The sequence below is a fragment of the Tamandua tetradactyla genome, chromosome 6, assembly GCF_023851605.1.
Source record: "Tamandua tetradactyla isolate mTamTet1 chromosome 6, mTamTet1.pri, whole genome shotgun sequence".
NCBI classification, from domain to species: domain Eukaryota; kingdom Metazoa; phylum Chordata; class Mammalia; order Pilosa; family Myrmecophagidae; genus Tamandua; species Tamandua tetradactyla.
The window spans coordinates 142,003,594-142,028,665 of NC_135332.1; the positions used below are offsets into that span (position 1 = coordinate 142,003,594).

At 37.1% G+C, this 25,072-nt stretch overlaps 1 protein-coding gene across 2 annotated transcripts in view; it reads left to right on the forward strand.

The window, feature by feature from the left end:
* The window catches only part of ERICH5 (glutamate rich 5), a 36,413-nt gene extending 15,456 nt beyond the window's left edge, over positions 1-20,957 (forward strand). The window contains exons 2-4 of one of the 2 annotated variants that reach the window (XM_077167303.1): positions 4,018-4,965; positions 6,534-6,646; positions 7,478-20,957. In XM_077167303.1, the coding sequence (XP_077023418.1) occupies positions 4,018-4,965; positions 6,534-6,646 (1,061 nt within the window). In that variant the 3' untranslated portion in view covers positions 7,478-20,957. Of the gene's footprint in view, positions 1-4,017; positions 4,966-6,533 lie in introns of both variants that reach the window. The other variant, XM_077167305.1, reaches the window with a different exon arrangement.
* Positions 20,958-25,072: the final 4,115 nt, after the last annotated feature.

Genomic DNA, 25,072 nt, shown 5'->3' on the forward strand with positions numbered 1-25,072 from the left:
AGTGTTGGTTACAAGGTTTTCACAATCACATGGTGACACCTTAAAAGCTCTATACTTATACAATCATCTGCAAGAATCAAGGCTACTGGATTATAGTTCAGTGGTTTCAGGTATTTCCCTCTAGCTACTCCAGTACACCAAAATCTGAAAAAGAATATCTATATACTGCATAGGAATAACCTCCAGAATGATCTCTCAACTCTATTTGAAATCTCTCAGCCACTGAAACTTTATTTTGTTTCATTTCTCTTCCCCCTTTTGATTAAGAAGGCTTTCTCACTCCCACCATGCCAGGGCCAGGGTTGTCCCTGGAGTTATGTCCCACGTTTCCAGGGAGATTTTTCACCCTGGGCATCATGTCCCATGTAGGGGAGAGGGCAGTAAGTTTACCTGCAGAGTTGGCTTAGAGAAATGCCACCTTTCGAATGTATTTCCATCCAAGATTAGCCCGTCCAGACTTTGCTCCTGGAATGTACAGTCTTCAGGCATCTCCAACACATCGTGCCCCACACCAAACTCTTAGTGTCTCTCTTTTCCCAAATCAGTTCATCCCATATTTCTTACTTACAGCATCTGAGCTAGAAACCAGTGTTGTCCTAGACCCTTCCCCAAAATAGAGCTCAGGCAGAACTGTCCCTGATGCATTCCTTCCCAGACATCTTGGCCTTTACCTACTGGGGCTTCTCTGTCATGGGCCCTTTTCCTTTCATTGAGGGCCATTTTGCTCTAGAAGGAAAATAAGACCTCTTGAGCAGGACAGGACCACGCACTGCAAAACCTTCTAATCTAAAGAAGAGAAAGGGTGAAACAGGGAAAAGAACGCAAGAAAAGAAAATGAAATGTGCTAAATTTAAAAAAAGGATAGGAGCTATGAGAAGGTACACAAGCATCAAACAGGAGAAAAACATTTTTTTTAATTATAGAAGTTATAAGTTTACAGAAAAATCTTGGAAAAATAGTGTTCCTATATGCCGCACTATTGTTGATACGTTGGCACAACTGATAAAAGAATATTAAAATTGTACTACTAACTATAGTCCACAGTTTACATTAGGTGTACTTTTTCCCCATCTACCACTCTGCTGGTTTTAAATTGTGTACCTGAGAAAAGCCACTTTTTTTTTTCTGATCAATCCTGATCAATCAGACCTATTGTTTAGGGTGGAAACTTTGACTGGATTGTTTCTGTGGAGATATGACACACCCAGTTGTGGGTGTGACCTTTTGATTATATGGAGGTGTGGCTCCACCCATTCAAGGTGGGTCTTGATTAGTTTACTAGAGTCCTTTGGAAGAGGAAACATTTTAGAGGAAACTCAGGTGCTTGGACAATAGTTGCTTCAGAGCCAACAGAGACACAGACATTTGAAGATGTTTGGAATGCCTACAGAGAGTAGATGCCTACACATGAATGTTTGAAGATGGAGAACCTAGCAGATGTCACATATGCCTTCCCATGAGAAGTTAAGCAAGCCAGAACCCAGAAGGAGCCAAATGCAGGCCCCCAGATGCTTAGAGAGGAAACAACTGGCATCAGAAGCTGGAAGCAATGGAACTGGGAACAAGGATCAGCAAATGCCAGCCACATGCCTTCCCATGTGACAGACATCAACCTTTCTTGAGTCAAGGTATCTTTCTCTGGACACCTTAGTTTGGATATTTTATGGCCTTATAACTGTGAACTTGTAACTTAATAAGTTCCCTTTTCAAAAGTCATTCCATTTCTGGCATATTGTATTCTGGCAGCATTAACAAACTAAAACAATCACCCTGTGTTCTAGTTTGCTAGCTGCTAGAATGTAATATACCAGAAACAGAATGGTTTTTAAAAAAGGGAATTTAATGAGATGCTAGTTTACAGTTCCAAGGCTGAGAAAATGTCCCAATTATAACAAGTCTATAGAAATGTCCAATCATAGGCATCTGGAGAAAGATACCTTGTTTCAAGAAGGCCGACAACATTTAACGTTTCTCTCTCAGCTGGAAGGGCACATGGCGAACATGGCAGCATCTGCTGGCTTTCTCTTGGCTCTACCAAAAAGGGACTCTCTACAAAATGTTTCCTCTTTTAAAGGATTCCAGTAAGCAACTACACCTTCAATGGGTGGAGACACACCTCCATGGAAATCATCTAATCAGAAATTACCACCCACAATTGGGTGGGTCACATCTTCATGGAAACAATCAAAATGCTTCCACCCAGCAGTATTGAATGAGGATCAAAGGGCATGGCTTTTCTGGGGTCCACCACAGATTCAGACTGGCACACCCTGTTATTAACACATTAACCCTATTATTGTATTAGTGTGGTAACATTTGTTATAATTCATGAAAGGACATTTTTATACTTGTACTGTTGACTTTAGACCATCATTTACAATAGGGTTGTACTATTAACTTTAGTGCATAGGGTAATACACTATGTTTTATCTTTTAATTTTTATTCTAATAACATATTTATGACCTATAACTTCTCCTTTTAACCGCATTTACGTGTATGATTCAGTGCTGTTAATTACATTCACAATATTGTGCTACCATCGCCAACATCCATTTCTAAAACTTTACAATCAACCTAAATAGAAATTCTATAAATATAAAGCATAAACTACCCATTTTCCACCAATTAACCTCTTAGTAACCTGTATTCTAGATTCTAACTCTGTGAGTTTACTGATTCTAATTATTTCATATCAGTGAGATCATGTATTTGTCCTTTGTTGTCTGACTTATTCCACTTAGCATAATGTCTTTGAAGTTCATCCATGTATCAGGACTTGACTCCTTTTTGTGGCTGAATGATATTCCATTTTATGTATATTCCACATTTTGTTAATTCATCAGTTGATGAACACTTGGGTTGCTTCCATCTATTGGTAATTGTGAATAATCCCACTATGAACAGTATGAAAATATTTCTTCAAGTCCCTCCTTTCAGTTCTTTTGAGTATATACCTAGTAGAGGGATTGCCAGGTCATATGGTAATTCTGTCCTTAGCTTTCTGAAGAACTACCAAACTGCCTTCTGTAGTGGCTGAACCATTTTACATTCCCACATCCAATCCAACACTTGTAAATTTCTGTTTTTTTTAAGTAGTGGCCATTCTAGTGGGTATGAAATGGTATCTCATTGTGGTTTTGGTTTGCATTTCCCTAATAGCTAGTGATGTTGTGCAAGTTTTCATTTGTTTTTTTTTTTTAAGCCATTTATATCTCCTCTTTGAAGAAATGTCTGTTTGAGTCTTTTACCATTTTTTAATTAGGTTGTCTTTGTATTGTTGAGTTGTAGTATTTCTTTATATATTCTGGGTATTAAACTTTACTGGATATGTGATTTCCAAATATTTTCTACTATTGAGTAGGTTGTTTTTTTGACTTTCATGATAAAGTCCTTTGCACAAAAGCTTTTAATTTTGAGTTAGTTCCATTATTATTTTTGTATATTTCTTGAGCTTTGGGTATAAAGTGTAAGGAACTATTGTCCAACACATGATTCTGAAGATGCTTCCCTACATTTTCTTCTAGAAGTTTTATAGTCCTGGTTCTTATATTTAGGTCTTTGATCCATTTTGAGTTAATCTTTTTGTATATTGTGTGAGATAGGGGTCCACCTTCATTCTTTTTGTATACCCAGTTTTCCTAGCGCCATTTGTGGAAGAGACTGTTCTTTCTCAATTGAGTGGGCTTGATGGCCTTGTAAAAATCAGTTGGCCATAATGTGAGAGTCTAATTCTGACCTCTCAGACAATTCCATTGGTCAGTATCTCTATCCTTATGCTACTACCATGCTGGAAAAACATGGCCTTGAAGGACTTCAGAGTTTAAGATGAGGTGTTTGAGCTGAAGACAGTGATGGGATTACCTTGAAGGTCTTTTCTTAGGGTCATGGGGTGATCCTCTATACTGCTTCTACCTAGGACTATCTTAATTGTTATAGTAACTTCCTGATATCAATTTACTTTCTGAAGAAAAAACCTAAACAATAATTTATGTTTTCTCTTCTTTTTATGTTTCAAGTAAATGATCAAAAAGTGACTTCAAATGAGCACATTTCAACAGCAGAAGAAAACGAATCCTGCTTTGCCCAACCCAAACCATGTAAAATGGGAAGTGGATGCAGTTTTTATGGCAATGTACAAAGAGAAAGCCTTCCTCCACTAGAAGAGCTCAAGATTTCCACGGCATCTACAGCTAATGGTATTAAATCCCTTTGTGAACAGCCCCTGGCCACCTTAGGAAAGGATGAAGCAGATCAACCAGGGAAGACCCAGCTTCTAGAGGGACCTGAGGAGTCTGGGCCCCCCCAGCCAGATGGCAAACTGGATACCCCAGGAAGACAGGAAAAGAAAGATGTGGAAGCTATGACAGACTTTCAGCCTTTAAAAGGAAATACTGAGATCACACCTTTAGCAACAGAAGCCAACAGTCAGCCTTTGAGTACAGAGGGAGAGAGGGACCCTCCTGGAACACTGGAAGTTCCTGAGAACCCACAAACTGCCAGAGAGATGAAACTTCCAGGATCATCTGAGGAAATTCAACCAGTGGAAACAGCTGGAGAGTTACAACCTCAAAAAACAGGGGAAAAGGATGAACAGCCCCAACTTCCAGAAACAGTTCCCAAAGGGAGTGAATCTGCAGAAGTATTGGAGGGAGGTCTGTTTATGGAAACAGCTGAGGAACAGCAACTTCAAGAAACAGTGGGAGGTGATGAGCAGTCCCAACTTCTGGAAAGACTTCCCAAAGAGAGTGAAACACCAGAAATGTGGGACGGAAATCACCTTGTGGAAACAACTGTAAAGAATGAATCCCTTTACAAAACTCCTGAAGGTCCTGGAAGCATGGAGCAGATCCAACCCGACGAAATATGTGAAAGCATGGATTATCCAGCAGGAATTATAGAGACAGAAGCAAATGTAGAAATGGTCCAAAAAATTCACACTAGTGAAGAGGACCAACACATTGAAGGTAAAAGCTCTATCATGGAAGAGTTTCAGAATGTTTAGATGTGTTCTGTAAGAACAGCTCTGGGGGTGGGGGATGGCCGGCACACAGTTGGTAGAATCTCTGTCTCAGGTGGTTGAGGTTCATTTGACCCAACTAAAAAGGCTCCCACTCTCAGGAAACAGGCATCCATCAATGCTCAGTTCATGTTTCCAGCAAAAATTTTCTAAAGCATTGTCGGTTTTAAAATCTAGACGTTGATTGTTAAATAGAATCTAATATTAAAGGTGACATGTTAAAATGTCTGATTTTTCCCAAGTTCACTTTTCATCAGACCCTATATATCATAAGAAGATACCAAAGTAAAGGCAAATAGATGGTTAGCAGAGGAGTTGACCTTATAATAAAAGAATACAGAAATAATGGCTCTTAGAGTATAATTTTCCTCTTTGCTAGTTCTTATCCTTAGACAATTATAGTCAATTCTGTTTCCTGTCCTTATATAGTCTTCATATCTTTATGAAAGGACTAGAGGAAATATGCTATGACTTAGCATATGGTATTTTAAATTTTAAAATACACTTTACTGGCATAAAACAAATGGTATTTCTACTGCTCCTTAGAGCAGTAGAGCTACAATTGAAAAAAAATAGTATTTTCTTCCGGAGCGTAATTGATGTTTTGGTAAGGTCTAGCTTCACGGTCCAGCATAATTAAGTGAAGCATTCATCCATATGTTTCTTCTTTCACTCATTAATTCACCATGGCCTAATCATAACTAGGTGCTGAGATGAGGAAGGAATGAGAGATAGTCCCTGCTCTCAAAAGGGTGCACAACTTGGAGGGAAAGAAAGCAGAATAACAAATGACCTCCATCTTTTGAGGTAAATGCTCTAATAAAGGTGTTAAAATGCTCCTGTACAACAAAGGAGGAGCTTCCAAAAGTGTGTCTTTATGTAGACCAGGGGAGGCAGACTCAAAATCTTTAGGGTCCAGGATAATGAAAATGAGTGAGGCGAGGGGCCACGTGACACCGTGGGACACCTCAGAGGACTGTGGTGAGCAAGAGAGCACAGCACTGTCAAAAGAGGCAGCAGCTCAGCCAACAGTTCCCATACGGGAATGGGGGCCAGTGTTGCCTAATCCAACTTCTCAGGGAAATGGATTTGTTTGTGCAATGCCCAAACTTTTCAATGTTGGCGGTCTTTAAATGTTTAATGATCATTTTCTTTAAACACAATAATAACAAATAAGATGGTTCTTTGAGCACACCCCTGGAGCATCTTTTATTTTAGATATCAATGGAACTTTCTATTTGTAGTACATGCTATCGTCATTTCTTGGGTCATTTTGCATCTTGATATTTATGTAAGAGGATGCCAAGACTTAGAGATGGTTAATACTTGATACCGGCCATTTAGAGGATCTGTGAGAACTGGGCGATTCATTCATTACTTTCAAGTCACCACCAGAAAAACTTACCTGTTTAGACCTAAAGAATAAAAACTGTCCCACTGGAAACAAGCTGCCGGAGTTCTTTGTTGTTAATGCTAAATGAGAGTCTTGTAATATCTCCTTGGTTACTTTTCCAGGTGAGACAGGAGAAAAGGTTGAAAGTGAGATGGTGAATGAGAAAGTAAGTGAAAGGGCTGAAATGAAAGAAGAAGAAACAGGAGAAGCTATGGATCCTTCAGCAGCCACATAGGTATGATGATGGAAGGGTGAAGAGACACAGCGTGTTATATTGAGAAAACAGAAAAATGGTAGCGAAGCTGGTGGTTATAGATCTTATCTTTCAACATTGGTGTGTTTTGTACACAGACTGTGGTCAGTGTACTGCTGGAACCAAGAAGATGCTGTTATCGGTTATCATGTTCTTAGTTATATCTTTCCATAAAACTGCTAAGCCACAGACAGTTTTTGAGCTACCTAGAACAGTTATACTTAGTTACTTAAAACTACCTTATCTAGAGCCGATAAAAACTAGGATGTATGATCATTTAAGAGTGTGAGGGTGACTTTCTCTATTGTGGCAAAGAGTCCATGCAATATAGAAAATGAGAACCTAAAAAGAAAAGTATAAGCCTTTAGGTACAGGTGGCTGGAGAAAGGAGTTAGCAAATTTAGGCCACTCATGATAATGAAGTCACACAGTTACAACTACAAATGAATAAGAATGATCACCAACAAAACAACCTTCATCCAGGATTTCTGTTCTATCACTAGAATTCAGATCTGGTAGGAACCTTAAAAAATATGCCATCTAATTGCCTTTATCTTAAGTCTGTCTATTACCATAGATCCTTATTTATCAAGGTATATACGATGTGTTAACAAAATCCTTTTCAAAGAAATGCAGATGCTGGTGCTGTTGCAAGATTAGGCATTTTTACAAGGAAAGGCTCCACATTTCCCATGTGCCATTTTGGGTCAAAGCTATTGATTTTACACTTAATGCAGGAGGTTTCAATTAGTGTTATCCTTTTGACTAACGTTAAAAGTATTTTAAATTAATTGGCTTTTATATGTATTTCAGAGGCAACAAACAGCAAGGATTGAAGCACAGATTCATTGCCAATGTGGAGTGTATTCCTTGGGCCTTTTCCTTTTTAAATGGTTGCTATTTAGGCTTTAAGGAGGAAAGGTGCTAATAAATGAAGATTTTAAAAAGCACTGATAATATTTCATTAATGTTAAAATGAGCCACCGAAAGCAACTTTTTAAGAATTCTTTCATAATTGTCAAGTATTTTGGTAAATAATTATATGTGAATGATAATAATAGCTGACTTGCCCACCATCGAGTGCCTTGCGCTTACAAATATTAGGATAGAATAGTATTCTGGAAACATTTGGTTTCTTTATCATATATATGTGTGTGTGTGTATATATACTTAGGTAATTGCTCAAATAAACTAACTAGAATCTTTTACTATATTAAAATGACTAATAAGATGACCTATAATTAATTATTACACTATAGAATTCAGGGAAGAGTATATCATCTTTCTTCTGATTTAATATTCAGTTATGCTTCTGACTTTAATTTGTTGAAGTAGACAATTTGAGTACATGTTATCATCCTTTCTGCAAAGGAGAAAAATTGAATGGTGAGTGTTTTTAAGAGCAAGCACTGTGTTTTATTTATCTTTGTATGCAGGCATTTAGCTTCTTTAATGGAACAGGGTAATTGCTCAGCAAATATTTTTTGAATGAATAAATGAGTAATAAATATCAAAGATTCCCATCTACATTTAATCCATTATAAAAGAATATATTTTAAAATGTGAATTTGTACAATACTACCATAGCCTTCCCTGGGAAATTGAAGAAAATCCATTTTTGTTTTCATGCCAAGGATGCTCAAATGCAATAACAAGCTATGTTTTGGGAATAGTCCCAAAGCAACATTTTTTTTTCTTTTTTTGGTCAGAAAGCTATATAAATCAGGAATGATCTAATTTATCTTTCAAGCTACATTTTTCTATTCAAAAGCTTTCCTTAAATGAAAGATAATTTTGTACAGCTATCTATTAAATAGAAAATAACAAGAATTAGTGAAAATAATGATCCCTACCCAAAATGAAATTCCCCTTTGAATCAAGCACTGAAATAGTAGGATTATTGTTTATTACAGGTATAAACATCCATTCTCCATTGAATGTGTTATTTTTTAATCAGTAACATAAATTAAATCTTTATGAATAACTCTTTCTCAAAGCATTGTATAGTTGCAATGTACAACTCTTTCAAATTGTCTGGTAATCTTATTATTTTCCATTAATCATGAAAATAATTTTCTCAGATTTTAAGAATGTGTATAAATTTATGGCATTTTCTGTACTTTGTCTTTAGCTTTTAACATAGTTGAGACATTTTTAGAAACCATTTTTATTCTTTTAGATAACAATGTTTTAAATTAAAAACTATAAAGGACAGCTGTATATTCCATAAACGCTTTATCTAAATAAATTTTTAATTTTTTAACAAAATGAAAGTAATAAAGTACCTATAGTAAAATTCAAATAATCAGAAAAGTATAAAATGGGTAGTGAAGTTCTCTCTTCCATATTCTTTAGTCCTTCTACAAAAAGGTGATGACACTTCTTGTGTATAGGAAAAGAGACACGTTTATTCCAGGCCATAGTAAATAGAAAAATATGTGTATATTTACATTTATACATTTTACATCATAAGCGACACAATTTACATAGCACTTGCATTGTGAAAAGTATATATAGAACTATTAGTCTATTGTGTCATGTGTTAGAATTTTTTTCCTTTGCCTAAAACGGATACACTTAACATTACAAAGTGCATTCTGATCCTAAGTGTCTTGGTCTGAAAGGAAATTATCAGTTTTGCTCCTAGAATCCACAATTCACAAGTTGAACAAAACACTAGCTTTTCATAATGAATGTACAGAAAACCTGCCTTCAGGGCTGTGTTACCTATCACTCAGGTGCTGAATAGTCATTTTGTAGCCCAGTTTCAGTGCTAGTAATTCAGATAATCTCGCTATTTTCAATACTAATTGGGAGGAAAATGATGAACAAATAATTTCCCAACTGGCATCTCTAGTAGGATACAGACATATGCATTTACCAGCAGAGGGTGCCATTTGCAAATCTAGAAAATAACTAGATCAGATTCCAAAACCCTTGGTTAGAGATGCTCTGAGCCCATCCCCTCCAGGATCCAAAGGATGGGAGTATGTGGGCAGTCTGTGACCTTATTTCTTTTTCCATTTAGACTTTGGGGTAAGAGCCCCTGACATAGCTAGTAGCCTTTGAGCAGCCAGTACACCCACATCATTCCCTATAAATGCTTTGTTCCAAACTTGGCCTTGAATTTAGAATTGCTTTTAAAGGAGAAAGTTTTGTTTATGTTTAAGTAATCAAAGAATGTTGGGTGGACATGGACAAAGAACTCTGGTAGGGTTTACGTCTGTGCTCCTTTGGAAAATATGCAATTTTGACTGTTAGAGTTTACAAGCCCTCAGTTTTTATAAAGATGTTTTGTTGATCCTACTCTTTTTTGCTGCAGCCAGCAGTGTGAACATCATAAGGCCATTCATGTGGTCCCCACACATTTGTAAGGTAAAAGGAGAATGTCCTCTTCCTCCTCTCCCCTATAACGAATAGCAAGGCGTGGCTGTGTCTTCAAAGTTGAAAGACGCATCTTTGCTTATGAGATGTCATTCTATCTATGTCAGCTCCTCCCCTCCGCAGAGCAAAGAAAGTTAACGAGTGTCTGGTTATAATCTCAAGGTTTTTAGTTGCAGAAACAGAATCAGCGTAATCCCAGAGAGCAGTTGACAGGGGTGGAATTTTTCTTTTCCATTTTTTGCAACTGTCAACAAAATGTGGGGAACTTACTGGCATTACTAATTCATATACAATCAAATTAGAGGCTTTTAGTTTTACTTCAGTAACACCACTCAGCAACTGTTGGGGGAAATATTTAAGTGAGATGTTGAAAGCTAACAGCCGTATCATTTTTCCTGTTCCTAGTGAAATGAAAGACATCTCCATACCTCAGTGCTAGGCCTTTTTAACTTCTGAAGGTAGAAAAAGGACCAGCCTGTATTCCATTAGTCTAAATTATCCTTTCAGTTTAATAATGTTTACTGACCTTGAATAACGTCTACTGACCTTGACCAGCATGCCACTTCCATCCACCATTGTAGAAAGGATCCACGAGCCCCACCAGGTTACAGAAAAATAGTTATAAGAAACGCAGTAGAGAGGCTAATTTTGTTTTGAAATCTGCCTCATTATTTTTCTTGTAGAATACAGATAGTTCTCAAATTTCTTCTTTTTTCAAAAAACCTAATTTTTTTATTGTGACAAATCTTCGCAAACATACAGTCCATACATGGTGTACAGCCAGGGGCTCACAGTATCATCACACAGCTGTGTGTTCATCGCCACGATCATTTTTAGAACATCAGATTCCTTCTTAAAAGTCACCATAGCAAAACCTTATTTGTGTCATCACATAAATTGATGAGAAAAATAATGCATGTTAGAATGACCCTCGCTCCAAACCTGTTTTAAAAATTATTCAGTTACAAAAGAAGAGGATTTCTCCCGGTAGCTGTACTGTTGTAGAGCGGCTTTGGGTTGGGAAGGGAGTTTTGGCCCTACCCCCTCTCTAGATGGGAACAGGGCCTGAAGCTGACTGTCCCAGCCCTCACCACCCTTGGAGGCAGTTTGGGGACAGGACACATTAATAGTTGATCTAAGAGGTAGTTATTTAGTGGATCAGTATGGATTCACTTCAGGTTATCTGGCTATCAGGGTTAAAATAAGTTTTAAAATAATATTGTTTCTGTCTAGGTACTTGAATGTGAAACATAGTGATTTAGTTAATAAGTTGGAAGGAAGGATCCCTTTATTATTAAATTTTTTTTCTTATTATAAAACTAATACATGCTCATTATAGAAATTCAGATAATATAAACTTTAAAAACGGAAAATTCATGATTAATCATAATCCGGTCAGTCAAAAATGATCAGTGTTAGCATATTGGTTTATATGAGGAATCTTAAAACATGTTTTTCAATGTAACTTTTGAGACATATTCACCCATGCAACCTATCCAAAGTATACAATCACTGGCTGACAGTAACATCACATAATTGTGCATACATCCTCATGATCAATTTTAGACCATTTTCATTTCTCCAGAAAAGAAATAAAAAATTAAAAGCCATAAATCCCTCCATACCCCTTATCCTCCCCCACCCCATTATTGACCCATACTGTTGATGTGGTACATTTGCTACTGTTGATGAAAGAATATTAAAATATTGCTGCTAACTATAGTCCATAGTTTGTAATAGGTACATTTTTTCCCCCATTTACCCCTCTGTTGTTAACTCCTTATAATAGTGTTGTGCATCTGTTCCAGCTCATGAAAGAACTTTCTTGTATTTGTACGGTTAATCACGGACGTTGTCCACCACTAAATGCACTGTTTCACATTCCCGTGGTTTAACCTCTAACTTTCCTTCTGGTGACGTACACGACTCTAAACTGCCCCTTTCCACCACATCCTCACACCGTTCAGCACTGTTCCTTATTCTTGCAATGGCGTCCTGCTGTCACCTCTGTCCGTTTCCAAATGTCTAAGTTCAACCTAGTTAAAGATTCTGCACATGTGAAGCAACTGCTCCCCATTCTTCAGTATGAGGAATTTTTTGTATGTGTTGCAATAACAAGTTAGCTAAAGTACAGACTATTAATAGAACCTCATTATTGAACCACTGGGACCCAGCACTTCTGGGTTTTCCTCGCTGGAATCTATTGGGAATAACAGACCATAGAGAATGTTCTAATAATACTTGCTATATTAGTAAATATTGATTAATGCTATAGAGAAAGCAACTGTGCCTGAATATATGAGCATTTAGCTGACTCCAACTTATGATAAGTGAATAATTTTTTGGCCCCTTAGATAAAAAGAGTGAAACTGAATATTTTATTTGGAATTATTCTGAATGCTTTTTAATTGCTGACCAAATGGTAAAAGTGTGAAAAAATTGTAAGCTCTTTTGAGGGTAAGAAAGGTAACTCATACTTGTTCATTTTCCCCACAGGGCCTAGAGTGTATTTGGCATTCTAAAAATATTTGTTGATGATAAATGTTCTTTATTCTTATATAATCATGGTAATTTCCCCAGAACTAGATATTATTGGCTGTAGGGGAAGATATGGCCACATTTTTAAATAAAATTATTTTCTACTGTTGGCTCAACATTTACAATTTTGATTGAGTAAATATGTTATTAGAATTAATAAAGTGTTTGAAAGCATTTCTTGGTTTATTTTTGATATGAATTGCTGACAGAAAAGTATAAAGTTACTTTTGACTCAGTGTCCTTCAGAAAAAAAAAAAACAGGCTTTAAATTGCACATTCAATCACAGGTGGGGAACAAAACAATAACAATGTTTTTCAGACCTCTCATGATTATTTATTCAATGATAACTCACTTTAAAGAGGTTGCTATTTCTGTAAGTATGTTTGAAAGGCCACTACACAATAAATGTTTCTTTTCACAGTTAACAAAAGCTGGTGATTCTCTTTCAGTGTGGAAAGAAGACTCAAAAGTCCCCACCCACTGACAAGTCGATTAACTAACCTCTTATTTCCAGCTCTTTCATTCCAGAAAGTCATGACCTATCTATACTCCACCCCTTAGGCCCCGCCTGGCCAGAGTATGCAATTTCCTGACTATAGTGATTGATTTAGGAATAGGGGTTCCCTACCTTGAGCTGGATCAATCAGAAGATTCCCTGACACTTTCTTACCAAAGATATCAGGAAATTAGGTCTTTCCACTAGAGTTGAGGTCCTGGTACATGTATGGTCTGGGCCATCTCCCCCCAAGAGACAGATGGAGCCACAAGGTGTCTGGACTCAGCAAATCTAAATCCAGTTGAACTTTGCACTTTCCCTTTACACGAGTTATGAACTCCTCTTTTATTGTCATTTATGCTAGTTTGAGTTTCTGACATTACAACTTAGAGAGTCTTCATATTAAAAGTAGAAAGATGTGTCTTCTAAATGACCTGTCAATTTTACATTAAAAGAAGCAAACTAATTGAAAGATACTTCAAAGGTAATGTGCAATAAAATAACCACAAATACAACCAAAACCTGTAATTGAGAGCAGAGACCATGAATTCATAGCAACTTCATTCTGACATGTCTGAACATTCCCAAGTTCACTGAGACACTGGGAAGGTAAAATTTTTAGGTAAAAGAATTGACCCTGGAGGCAGACAGCTCTCATTTCAAATCCATGTTTCTCACAGAAAAGCAATTTCTCATCTCTAAAGTGAGGATCATAATACTGGATTCATAAGGTGGCTCTGTCAATAATGATCATTAAGGAAGCTGCTGTTTGTTAAAAACTCCTGTTGTATGCTACACTTTGTACTAGAAATTTTGCAAAGACCATTTCATTTAATTTTACAATCATCGTGGTTTGTAAAATCCATGTGACAATGAGATCTTGTGACAATGAGATTGTGCATTTGAAATACTGTGGACCCAGTAAATGTTCAGAAGAAAAATGTATTCTTCTTTTTCACTTTCTGTGCAGCAGTTGATGAAAACCTGATGGAAAAATCAGGTTTTTAAAATTAAGCCATGTTGCAGATATAGCTCTAATTAAATGCATGGTCTAACTTTTCATTTAACAAAAAACAGTTCTTTATTCTTTAGCTTTTTCCGCTAGCCTTCTTGGTAAAGATCTTTCCACTTGAAGTCCACATGGGCTATACCTAGTCCATGAATAAACTGTGTCTAGTCAATTAGTAAACTTTGATTAAAATTTACAGAAGTTTAAGGGGGAGGAAGAGTCAATGAAATCTATGTTCTGAAAGGCTGTGTTCATGTGACGCTGTATTTCACTTGACTTTAACTTTCATTTGTATTTATTTTTTCATTGTAAAGTCTAGGTATAATAGCTCCACAAGCAGCATTTCGGAAGACTCTCTCCCACCATAACGCTAAAATAGAAATCAGACAACTTGCTCCATTAGTAAAACATTTCTTGAAGTTTTCATCGTTAGCCTTTCAGAACCAGAAGTGACCTTAGAGGTTATTTAGTTCAAAGTCATTTTTCATTGCTGGACACAAAATGTTTAATGGGATTTCCAGATGTGCTCCGACTGTATCTGCAACTCTACAAGCCATAGAATACAGATACAGTTCTATAATTTTTATGTGCAATATGAAAATTCAAACATAAGAGAAATTTAAAAAACTAATTCTGCTTTATAAATTGATGGTCAACACATTTGCAGGCAAAAACCTAAGCTGAATTGATGGGAGGTTCTTCTACACCAATTAGTTTAAATATTCTTATATTTTGCTTTAGAATATCAGTTTGTTTCAGTATAGGAGCTCTCTCATACTTTGATGGGCGTATTACATAATATGTATATATTCTGCTTTACCAGAGTAAAATATAGAAAATTCTTCTTTCCAAAATCTGTCTTGCCCCAAGGTTTTGGACTAATAATTGTTATTACCTCTACCGTCCTCAAAGTTTTTGGGTGGTTTGGACCTCCTTTTAAGTTTATGAAGTTCTAAAATAAAGTCTTCATCAGCATCCACTAGGCTCCTTATTCCCCAGGGTATATTGTCCCCACATCCCTTCTCCTTTGAGTGGCAGTGAATAAACCTTTCCTTGGACAGCAATAGGCCTGAAAAGAAAATGGGATAATTCAAAGGACTGCCAGGGAAGCTCCTACTCAGGTATACAGAAAGCATATTCACCCTATCAATATGAGGATAGAATGGGGTCACTACGCAATCTGCAGCTAACCTTGGCTATGACCCCACTCTGATGTAATCAGGCACCACTGAGTCATCCAAGAGGTCTTCTGTACCGTACATGAAACAGCCAGGGGAAGAAAGTCTTGTATAGCCTTGAGTGAGCCATAAAAAGCCCTGTGCTGGTTTGAAAGGATGTGTGTCCCCTAGAAAAGCCGTATTTTAATCTAAATCCCATTTCATAAAGGTAGAATAATCCCTATACAATTCGGTATGTTTGAAGCTGTAATCAGATCATCTCCCTGGAGATGTGATTTATCAAGAGTGGTTGTTAAACTGGATTAGGTGATGACATGTCTCCACCCATTTGGGTGGGTCTTGATTAGTTTATTGGAGTCCTATAAAAGAGGAAACATTTTGGAGAATGAAAGTGATTCAGAGAGAGCAGAGCAGAATGACATAGCCACGAGAAGCAGAGTCCGCCAGCCAGAGACCTTTGGAGATGAAGAAGGAAAATGCCTCCCGGGGAGTTTCATGAAACAGGAAGCCAGGAGAAGAAGCTAGCAGATGATGCTGTGTTCACCATGTGCCCTTCCACTTGAGAGAGAAACCCTGAACTTCACTGGCCTTCTTGAATCAAGGTATCTTTCCCTGGATGCCTTAGGTTGGACATTTCTATAGACTTGCTTTAACTGGGACATTTTCTCAGCCTTAGAACTGTATATTAGCAACCTATTAAATTCCCTTTTTTAAAAGTCATTCCATTTCTGGTATATTGCATTCTAGCAGCTAGCAAACTAGAACAAGCCCCATGTCAGGAAATCCAAGTAACAGTTTTTCCTCCCCCTAAAATAATGGCTTTGCATGGCTTAGCAGCTGCACAAAGATGTTTCTTTGTTCCTTTCTTTCCTAACAAGACATTAACTTGAAAAGGCAAAAATGGGTGCCTGAACTTCTGTTTCCAGCAATATGGTGGCCTAGGTGGGCAGAGATTGTATAAAGCAACAATAATGTTTAATTCATGGAGTTAAAAATCAGGAGAGTTCAATCCTGGGTTTTGGCACCAAAAAAAAAAAAAAACATAGGAGAGAACTGAAATTCTGAACAATAATACTGTATTAAATCATTCTAAGATACTTATATTGCCTGGGAGGAAGGTAAGACATGGATTAACTTTAGCCCTTAATGTTAAAACTAATGAATAGAAATAGAATGGTCCCTTCTCAGCTTCTTGCTTAGTGCCAAGATGTTTCAGATCATTATTTAAGAATTTTAGATCCCTAGAAAATCCTCCTCTACTCAAGTTAACCAAAGATCTACTTGAGAATGAATTTGTTGAGATTCATAGATTCTAATTAGCAGTGCTGATAAAAGGAAGTAAAGTTTTCAAAACTTTCTTCTCTTAGTCATCATTAAGTGTCTTTACCTTGTATTTATGCATTAGATGAAGTGTCCTACTGGGCAGGATACATTAGACAAGAACATGGAACACAATCACTGTTCATTTGCAAGTACCATTCTTCTTCATAGTAAGAATGTGTACATAAGGCAGCTACACCTAGAAGTTTTTAAGTAGTGTTCCTGTGGTCTACAAGTTTAATGACAGCCATTCCACTTTAACCTGTATAATTGTCATCAGGCTTTTAGTAGAGCCTCTGTAAAGCAGCAGGTAGATACCACTTATTTATGATGTACTCAGAATTGAACTAAGCCTCCTATACTTGAGAAACTCAAGGACCTGGTGAACATAATAAATATCTTGGCTGTCAAAGGAGTTTGCAGTCATTATCATTATCTTGACATTCACTCACATCTGTGGATTCAGTGCTCAATATACATTTGTTAAAGAGGTGATTTAACAAACCCTATAGAAAACCAGTAGAGGACAGAAATTGAGGTGTGTGTGTGTGCGAACCTTAGACCACTAAAAATAATCAAGAAAAAAGAAGAGAAACATAGAAAAAGTGGTGGAAATTAATTGTAGAAGTTTGGCAATCATGATGTAGATGAACTAAACTCTCCAATTAAAAGACAAATATTATTAGACTGTATTTAACAAAAATAATGCAAAATCCAGCCATATGCTATTTAAAAAGGGATACAACTAAAACATAAGGATATAGAAAAGTTGCATGAAAGTAAAAGGATGAATAAAGCCATCTGGGCAAATGTTAAACAAGAAAAGCTGGTTTAGCTAAACCAACAGACTTTGAGATAAAAAAAAAAGTTTTACTAAAGATTGAAAGTCACTAAGTAACTAATACAAGGTTATATCCATCATGATTCTAAGTAAGTACCTAATAACATAACTTCAAATCATATAAAGCAAAAAATTGAGAGTACAAGGAAAAATACAGATAAATCCACCACCATCACAGTAAGAAGTTTTAATGGAACTCTCCAGTAATTAAGATATAAAATAAAAGAAAAAATGAAAACAACTAAAAATGAAGATCTGAACATACTTGTTCTAGTGAACTTTTATTTAAAACCACAATATCCTTTTATTAAGTTAAATTGGGGTGCGAAAAGGGATACATTGATATAGAAGTATTCCTACCTTGTTCCCTTGATAAGACACTTACAGTGTACTTTCTAGAAGAACCAGTAGGTTAGAGAAGTTCAGGTCTTGATTGTTGATTATCAGTCAGAACTACACACTGGATTTATGAACCATTTAAAGTCATATCACAGGCAGTTATTCCCTTTGTAAGTTTAAGGCCCAATGTGGGACAAGACAAAAGGCCACAGGAGGCCACAGGAGGCCCAGTACAGATACTGGGACTTATAACAGGGAGAATATAGTGACATGGCATGGTGGGGGACTAGAGCATACCATCTCCCACCCCGTGTTAAGTCAGTGCAGTTCTGGAGATACTTTTTATACCCTTTGCTCCCCATTCACAAACTTTTCCTGTTAGAAGTGATAAAGCAAGGCAATGTATTTTTTTACAAAAACATTTGTGGTATAATATGGCCCATGAGTTGTACATGGGCCAATTTTTGTTGCCTCCAGGACTGAAACAACATTTTTGGCATAAGCCAGGCAAATAAGTATGAAAGATCCCTCAGAGGTTTTATCTAGTGGACTTTTGTAAAATGCTGTATATAACAGCTTATTGTTCCTTTCAAATTCAAATGGATTTTTTTTTAATTCTCTATGATCTAGAGAATTGGTATAGAAACAACATTCTGACCATATTGCAATTAAGTTAAAAACCAATAGTAAAACTCTGAGTTAAGAACAAGTACATGCTTTTGAAAAATACTAATAAATAATCCACAGTTCACAGAAGAAATTATCATTAAATTAGAAAATAGGGTAGAAGGATAATGAAAATATTTGCATATTAATACTTCTGAGATGTATCTAACCAGTACTTAAAGATAATTTAAAGCATGAATGCTTGTCATAGAAAAGGTGAAAAGATGAAAGTAAGCAAGCTAAACAAGCAATTTAGGTTATAAAAAGCAGAAAAAACTCAAAGTAGAACAAAGAAAATCATAAATATAGGAACAGAAATAAATGATAAAGAAAGCTGTACTAGAAAAGATCAACAAAGCTCAACAATAATGCTGCAAAAAGATTAACAAATTGATAAACTTCTGGGCAAAACTAATAAAAAAAGATGAGGATTTGGACTTAAGGTAGTCTGGCTCTAAGGTCGACATCCTTAACCACTATGTTATACTTCTTCATGCAAAAATGATTATAATTTTTAATCCCCAATCTTTTAAAAATATTTGTATTGATAAAACTTAATGTACAAACATTCCATACATGGAATGCAATCAGTGGCTCACAATATCATCACATAGTTGTGTATTCATCACCATGATCATTTTTTTTGAACATTTGCATCACTCCAGAAAAAGAAAGAACTCATATATACCATATCCCTTGTTCTTCCATCTCACTGACCACTAGTATTTCCATCCACTCAATTTATTTTAACCTTTGTTGCCCCTAGTATTTATTTTCCTATCCATATTTTTTACTCGTCTGTCCAAACCCTAGATAAAAGGAGCATCAGACACAAGGTTTTCACAATCACACAGTCATACTGTAAAAGCTATATCATTATACAATCATCTTCAAGAAACAAGGCTACTAGAACACAGCTCTCCAATATCAGGTACTTCCCTCTAGCCACTCAAATACACCATAAACTAAGAAGGGGCTATCTGTGTATAATGCGTAAGAATAATTTCCAGGATAATCTCTCAACTCTGTTTGAAATCTCTCAGCCACTGACACTTTATCTTTTCTCATACTCTTTTCTCCTTTTTGGTCAAGAAGGTGTTCTCAATCCCTTGATGCTGGGTCTTGGGTCATCTCAGGATTTCCGTCCCATATTGCCAGGGAGATTTACACCCCTGGGAGTCATGTCCCACGTAGCAGGGAGGGCAGTGAGTTCACTTGCCCTGTTGGCTTAGAGAGAGAGGCCACATCCGAGCAACAAAATAGGTTCTCTGGGGGTGACTCTTAGGACTAATTTTAAGTAGGCTTAGCCTCTCCTTTGCAGGAATAAATTTCATAGGGCAGAACCCCAGGATAGAGGGCTTGGCCTATTGATTTGTTTGTCCCCACTGCTTGTGAGAATGTCAGAAATTCTCCAATAGAGGAAGTTGAATTTTTCCCCCTCTTTCCCCATGTCCTCAAGGGGACTTAGCAAATACTTCTTTATTCACTGTCCAAATCACTCTGTAGCCCCCTAATCGTGTTTTATTTATTCACAATGACTCCTGACTTGCCTGATGTGCTGGTTTGAAATGATGTATATACCCTAGAAAAGCCATGTTTTACAAAATTTAATCCCATTTTGTAAAGGCAACAATTTCTTCTAATCCCTATTCAGTATTATATGTTTGAAACTGTAATTAGATCATCTCCCTGGAGATGTGATTTAATCAAGAGTGGTTGTTAAGCTGGAATAGCTGGAGGCATATCTCTACCCATTTGGGTGGTTCTTGATTAGTTTCTGAAGTCCTATAAAAAAGGAAACATTTTGGAGAATGAGAGAGATTCGGAGAGAGCAGAGAATGCTGTCGCACCATTAAGCAGAATCCACCAGCCAGTGACCTTTGGAGATGAAGAAGGAAAACACCACCTGGGAGCTTCATGAACCAGGAAGCCAGGAGAGGAAGCTAGCAGATGGCACCTTGCTTGCCATGTGCCCTTCCAGCCGAGAGAGAAACTGTGACTATGTTCGCCATGTGCCTTCTCACTTGAGAGAGAAACCTTGAACTTCATCGGCCTTCTTGAACCAAGGTATCTTTCCCTGGATGTCTGAGATTGGACATTTCTATAGACTTGTTTTAATTGGGACATTTTCTCAGCCTTAGAACTGTAAACTAGCAACTTACTGAATTCCCCTTTTTAAAAGCTATTCCGTTTCTGGTATATTGCATTCTGTCAGCTAGCAAACTAGAACAACTGCAAACCAAGAATTCTATATCTGGCCAAAACTGTCCTTCAAAAAATGAGGGTTTAAAATATTTTCAGACAAACAGACACAGGGAGAGTTTGTGAACAAGAGCTTGAGCAGCCAAGCCATAGAAACAGAGCCACAAAAAAGAAAAGAAAAAAATCCTTTTCAGAGCAGGACTCCTGTTCCTCAGGTTTGCCAATCAAGAGCTCAAGTTGGTACCTTGCTTTGTGTATCTCCAGGTCCTATGTGCCCTCTCCTTTCCTTCAGGGCCCAGACTCTTTCAAGTATTTCGTACTGTCCAATCCAAAAAACCTCTGTTTTTTTTTTTTTTTCTTCTTTCTTTTTATGTCAGTCCTGCTCCCCTCTGTATCAGGGCAAAACCCACAACCTCAGCTTTTGCTCTAGGTTTAACTGAGCTGGGAGCCTATTTTTAGTAGTCAGAATTTATTAATTAATTCCACAATTGGAGCTTGGTTGCACTCAGCCCCTGTCGCTAGTAAAGTCTCTTTCCTATCCTCTCTGGGAAGCAGCCTGTAGGAGAGGGGTGCCAGCCACTGTAGCTTGGGGGACTCATGGTTCTGGGTGGGATTGCAGCCTGTCCAGACTAGTGTACGCTCTGTGCTGGTCACTGATGTGGCCCCAGCAATTGTTCTGTTCTGTTCCTGGCTATTTATTAGCTGCTCTGGAGGACGAAATAAGTTCCACACCTCACTAAGCCACCATCTTGGACCCTCCTTCTTTAGGCATAATTTTAAGTAGGCTTAACCTATCCATTGCAGGAATAAGTTTCATAGGGGTGAATCCCAAGACTGAAGCCTTGGCCTATTGATTTGGTTGTTCCCACTGCTTGTGAGATTATCAGAAATTCTCCAAATGGGGAAGTTGAGTATTTCCTCCTTTCTCCCCATCCCCCCAAGGGGACTTTGCAAATACTTTTTTATTCACTGCCCAAATCACTCTGGGATATATTGGGGCACCACACTAATCTGGACAAATTAACAAAATCTCATATCCTATTCAAGATTCCATGTACTTATGGTGTTCAACTAAACCGACCCCGACCATACAAGTTAAATTAGGAAATGCACTACCCAAAATATAAATAAACATCTCTCCCTTTAGTCACACACAGAAGTTGAAATTTTAAAATATGAATATCATCCTTTACCTTGTATTCTGATATACCTTAGTCCTATCCAGATCAGCTTCATTCATATCTCTACTTGATGTCTGATCACTTTTTCAAATATTAAACAGTTTCCTGTATGGGGTTCTGCTGACTTTCATAGCTTCAGAGCTCTAACTCAGAGTCTCAGGTGTCACATAAATACTCAAAGGTTCTGGGAAAGATCATGTTACATGCAAACAGCTCAATACTCCTGTTCATAACTGCTTTTAATAATATCTTTTAGTTGACACAACTTTTCAGATTGGCCTGACATTTCTAAAATAACATAAAAGAAATAGGTATGTATATGTAAAAATGTTAATGGTAGCCCTAATATCTAATATGATAATTTGGAAACAATGAATTGTTATAAGGAATGGTTAAAACACTTAAGGTATAAGCAACAATTCTACAAAAGTTTAAAAAATGAAGTAGATCTATATATACTTATATAGAAAGGTCTTCAAGACAGAAGGAAGAAATCTGTAGAGTAATATACACAGTTCCATTCATGCACATAAGCCAAAACTAAACAAGATAATTATGTATGCAATGAATGGAAAACTATCAGGTGGATCGTGTACAAAATTCTTAGCAGTTGTTATTTTTGTATAATTTCAGTCTTTTTAAATCTATTGAGATTTGCTTTTTAATCCAACATATGGTCTATCCTTGAGAATGATACACGAGCACTTTAGAAAAATGGGTATCCTGCTATGGTGGGGTATAATGTCTCTTAAGTCTAGTTCATTTATTATATTATTGAAAATCTGTTTCCTTATTGATCCTCTGTCTAAATGTTCTATCCATTGATAAAGACGGTGAGTTGTAGTCTCCAACTATTATTATAGAGGTGTCTACTTCTCCCTTCAGTGTTGTCAGTGTTTGCCTCACAGGGGCACTCTGGCTCAGTGCATAATATTTATGATTGTTATGTCTTCTTGATGAATTATTCCTTTTATTAATACATAGTGTCCTTGTTTGTCTCTTTTAATTGTTTTACATTTGAATTCTAATTTGTCAGATGTTAGTATAGCTGCCTTCACTCTTTTCTGGTTGTTGTTTGCATAAAACATCTTTTTCCAGCCTTTCACTTACTATCTGCTTTTGTCTTTGGGTCTATAGTGAGTCTCTGGTAGAAAGCATATAGATAGGTCCTGTTTCTTTAATCCATTCTGCCGGTGTATGTCTTTTGATTGGGGATTTTAATCCATTAACATTTAATGTTATTACTGTAAAGGTGGTACTTTCCTCTACCATTTTATCTTTTGGATTTCATATGTCATATCTCATTTTTTTTCTCTTTTTACCTTTGCTGATAGTCTTAATTTCTGTACTCTTCTCCAGACCTCTCTCTCTCCTGTCATTTCCTATCTGCCTATAGTGCTCCCTTTAGTATTTCTTTTACAGCTGTTCTCTTAATCACAAACACTCAAAGACACTGTTTATTTTGAAATATTTAAAACTCTCCTTCATTTTTGAAGGACAGTTTTGCTGGGTGTAGAATTCTTGGTTAGCAGTTTTTCTCTTTCAGAATCTTAAATATATCATACCATTGCCTTCTTGCCTCCATGGCTTCTTCCAAGAAATCTGCACAGTCTTATCAAGCTTCCCTTGTATGTAATGCATTGCTTTTCTCTTGCTGCTTTCAGAATTTTCTCTTTGTCTTTGATATTTGACAGTCTGTTAGTAAGTGTCTCAGAGTAGGTCTATTTGGATCTTTTTGGTTTGGGGTGCTCTGTGCTTCTTGGATCTGTAATTTTATGTCTTTCATAAGAGATGGGAAATTGTCAGTGATTATTTCCTCCATTAGTCTTTCTGCATCTTTTCCCTTCTCTTCTCCTTCCGGGACACCCATAATACATATATTCATGCACTGCACATAACATATATTCATGCACTGCATGTTGTCATTCACTTCCCTGAGACCCTGCTATATTTTCCCATTCTTTTCTTTATCTATCCTTTTGTGTGTAGAATTTCAGATGTTCTGTCCTCTAGTTCACTAATCTTTTCTTCTGCCTCTTTAAAGCTGCTTTTGTAGGTCTCCATGTTTTTTTCATTGCTTCTGTTGTGCCTTTCATTCCCATAAGTCCTGCCATTTGCTTTTTCAAGTTTTTGAGTTTTTCATGTTCACCCAGTCTCTTCTTTATATCCTTCATCTCTTTTCCTATCTTTTGTCAACTTGTTTTGATTTTTGATGTGATTTTGTATGTCAGTTTGAACATCCTTAATTAGTTGCTTCAACTCATTCAACACAAATGTATCTCATTTGAAATGTTGGTTTGTTCCTTTGGGCCATATCTTTGATTTTCCCAGTATGACTTGTTATTTTTTTTGCTGGCATCTAGGCATTTGATTTCCTTAATTAGTTTATTCTGGAGGTTGTTTTCACTCTTATACATAGGATTTTCTTGTGGGTTGGCTTTGTTCTTTATCTGGTCTTTGGCATTCAGTTCAACTTATTCTAGACTGCTAGTATAGCTTCTGTTTAACTGATCCAAAATCATCAGCTCTTGTTTTACTGGTTCTTGCCCTGCCTATATAGAACCTCTTTTTGAGGAAGGTATCCTTAGGTATGATCAATCCCAGTCAGATTTTCCTAGACCAGACGGGCCTATGTTTCAGGAGGAGGGTGTAGCCAGTATCATTTCCCTGAGAGTGAGACCAAGCAGGTTGTCAGACTTTCCTGTGAAGTCTCTAGAATCTATGCTATTCCTGTCCTGCCCAGTATGTGGCACTTGTCAGCCCCCATCTTCCCACCAGCATAAAGTGATGTGGCACCTTTAATTCTCAGCAGCCTCTCCCTGCCAGTGGTGTGGTTGAGACAGAGGATGAGGTAGAAGGTGGCTTTGGTTGCTTCTGTTTTCCAGGGATCTCAATACCCTGAAGGAGGGTAGCCACTTGAGCTGGGCCTTGCCCCCTTTCTCTTGGGGAAGATACACCCATTAGGGAATTAGCCCTTCACTTGACTAGCTACTTTCTCTCTCAGACATGCTTTAATTCCACCCTTGCCTGGCTCAGTGCTGAAGCCTGCGAATACTCACAGTTCTAATTAATGAGCAGTTAAGGAGTAAGAAAAAAAAAGGAGGATAAAAGCCTTTTCAGAGTCAGACCCTAGCTCCCTGGGTTTACCAATCAAGAGCTGGAGTTAGTACGCAGCTTTATGTGTCCCCAGGCTCTATGTGCTCCCTTTTTGGGGACCCAACCCTTTTCCAGTATTTTCTGTTGCCCAACTCAG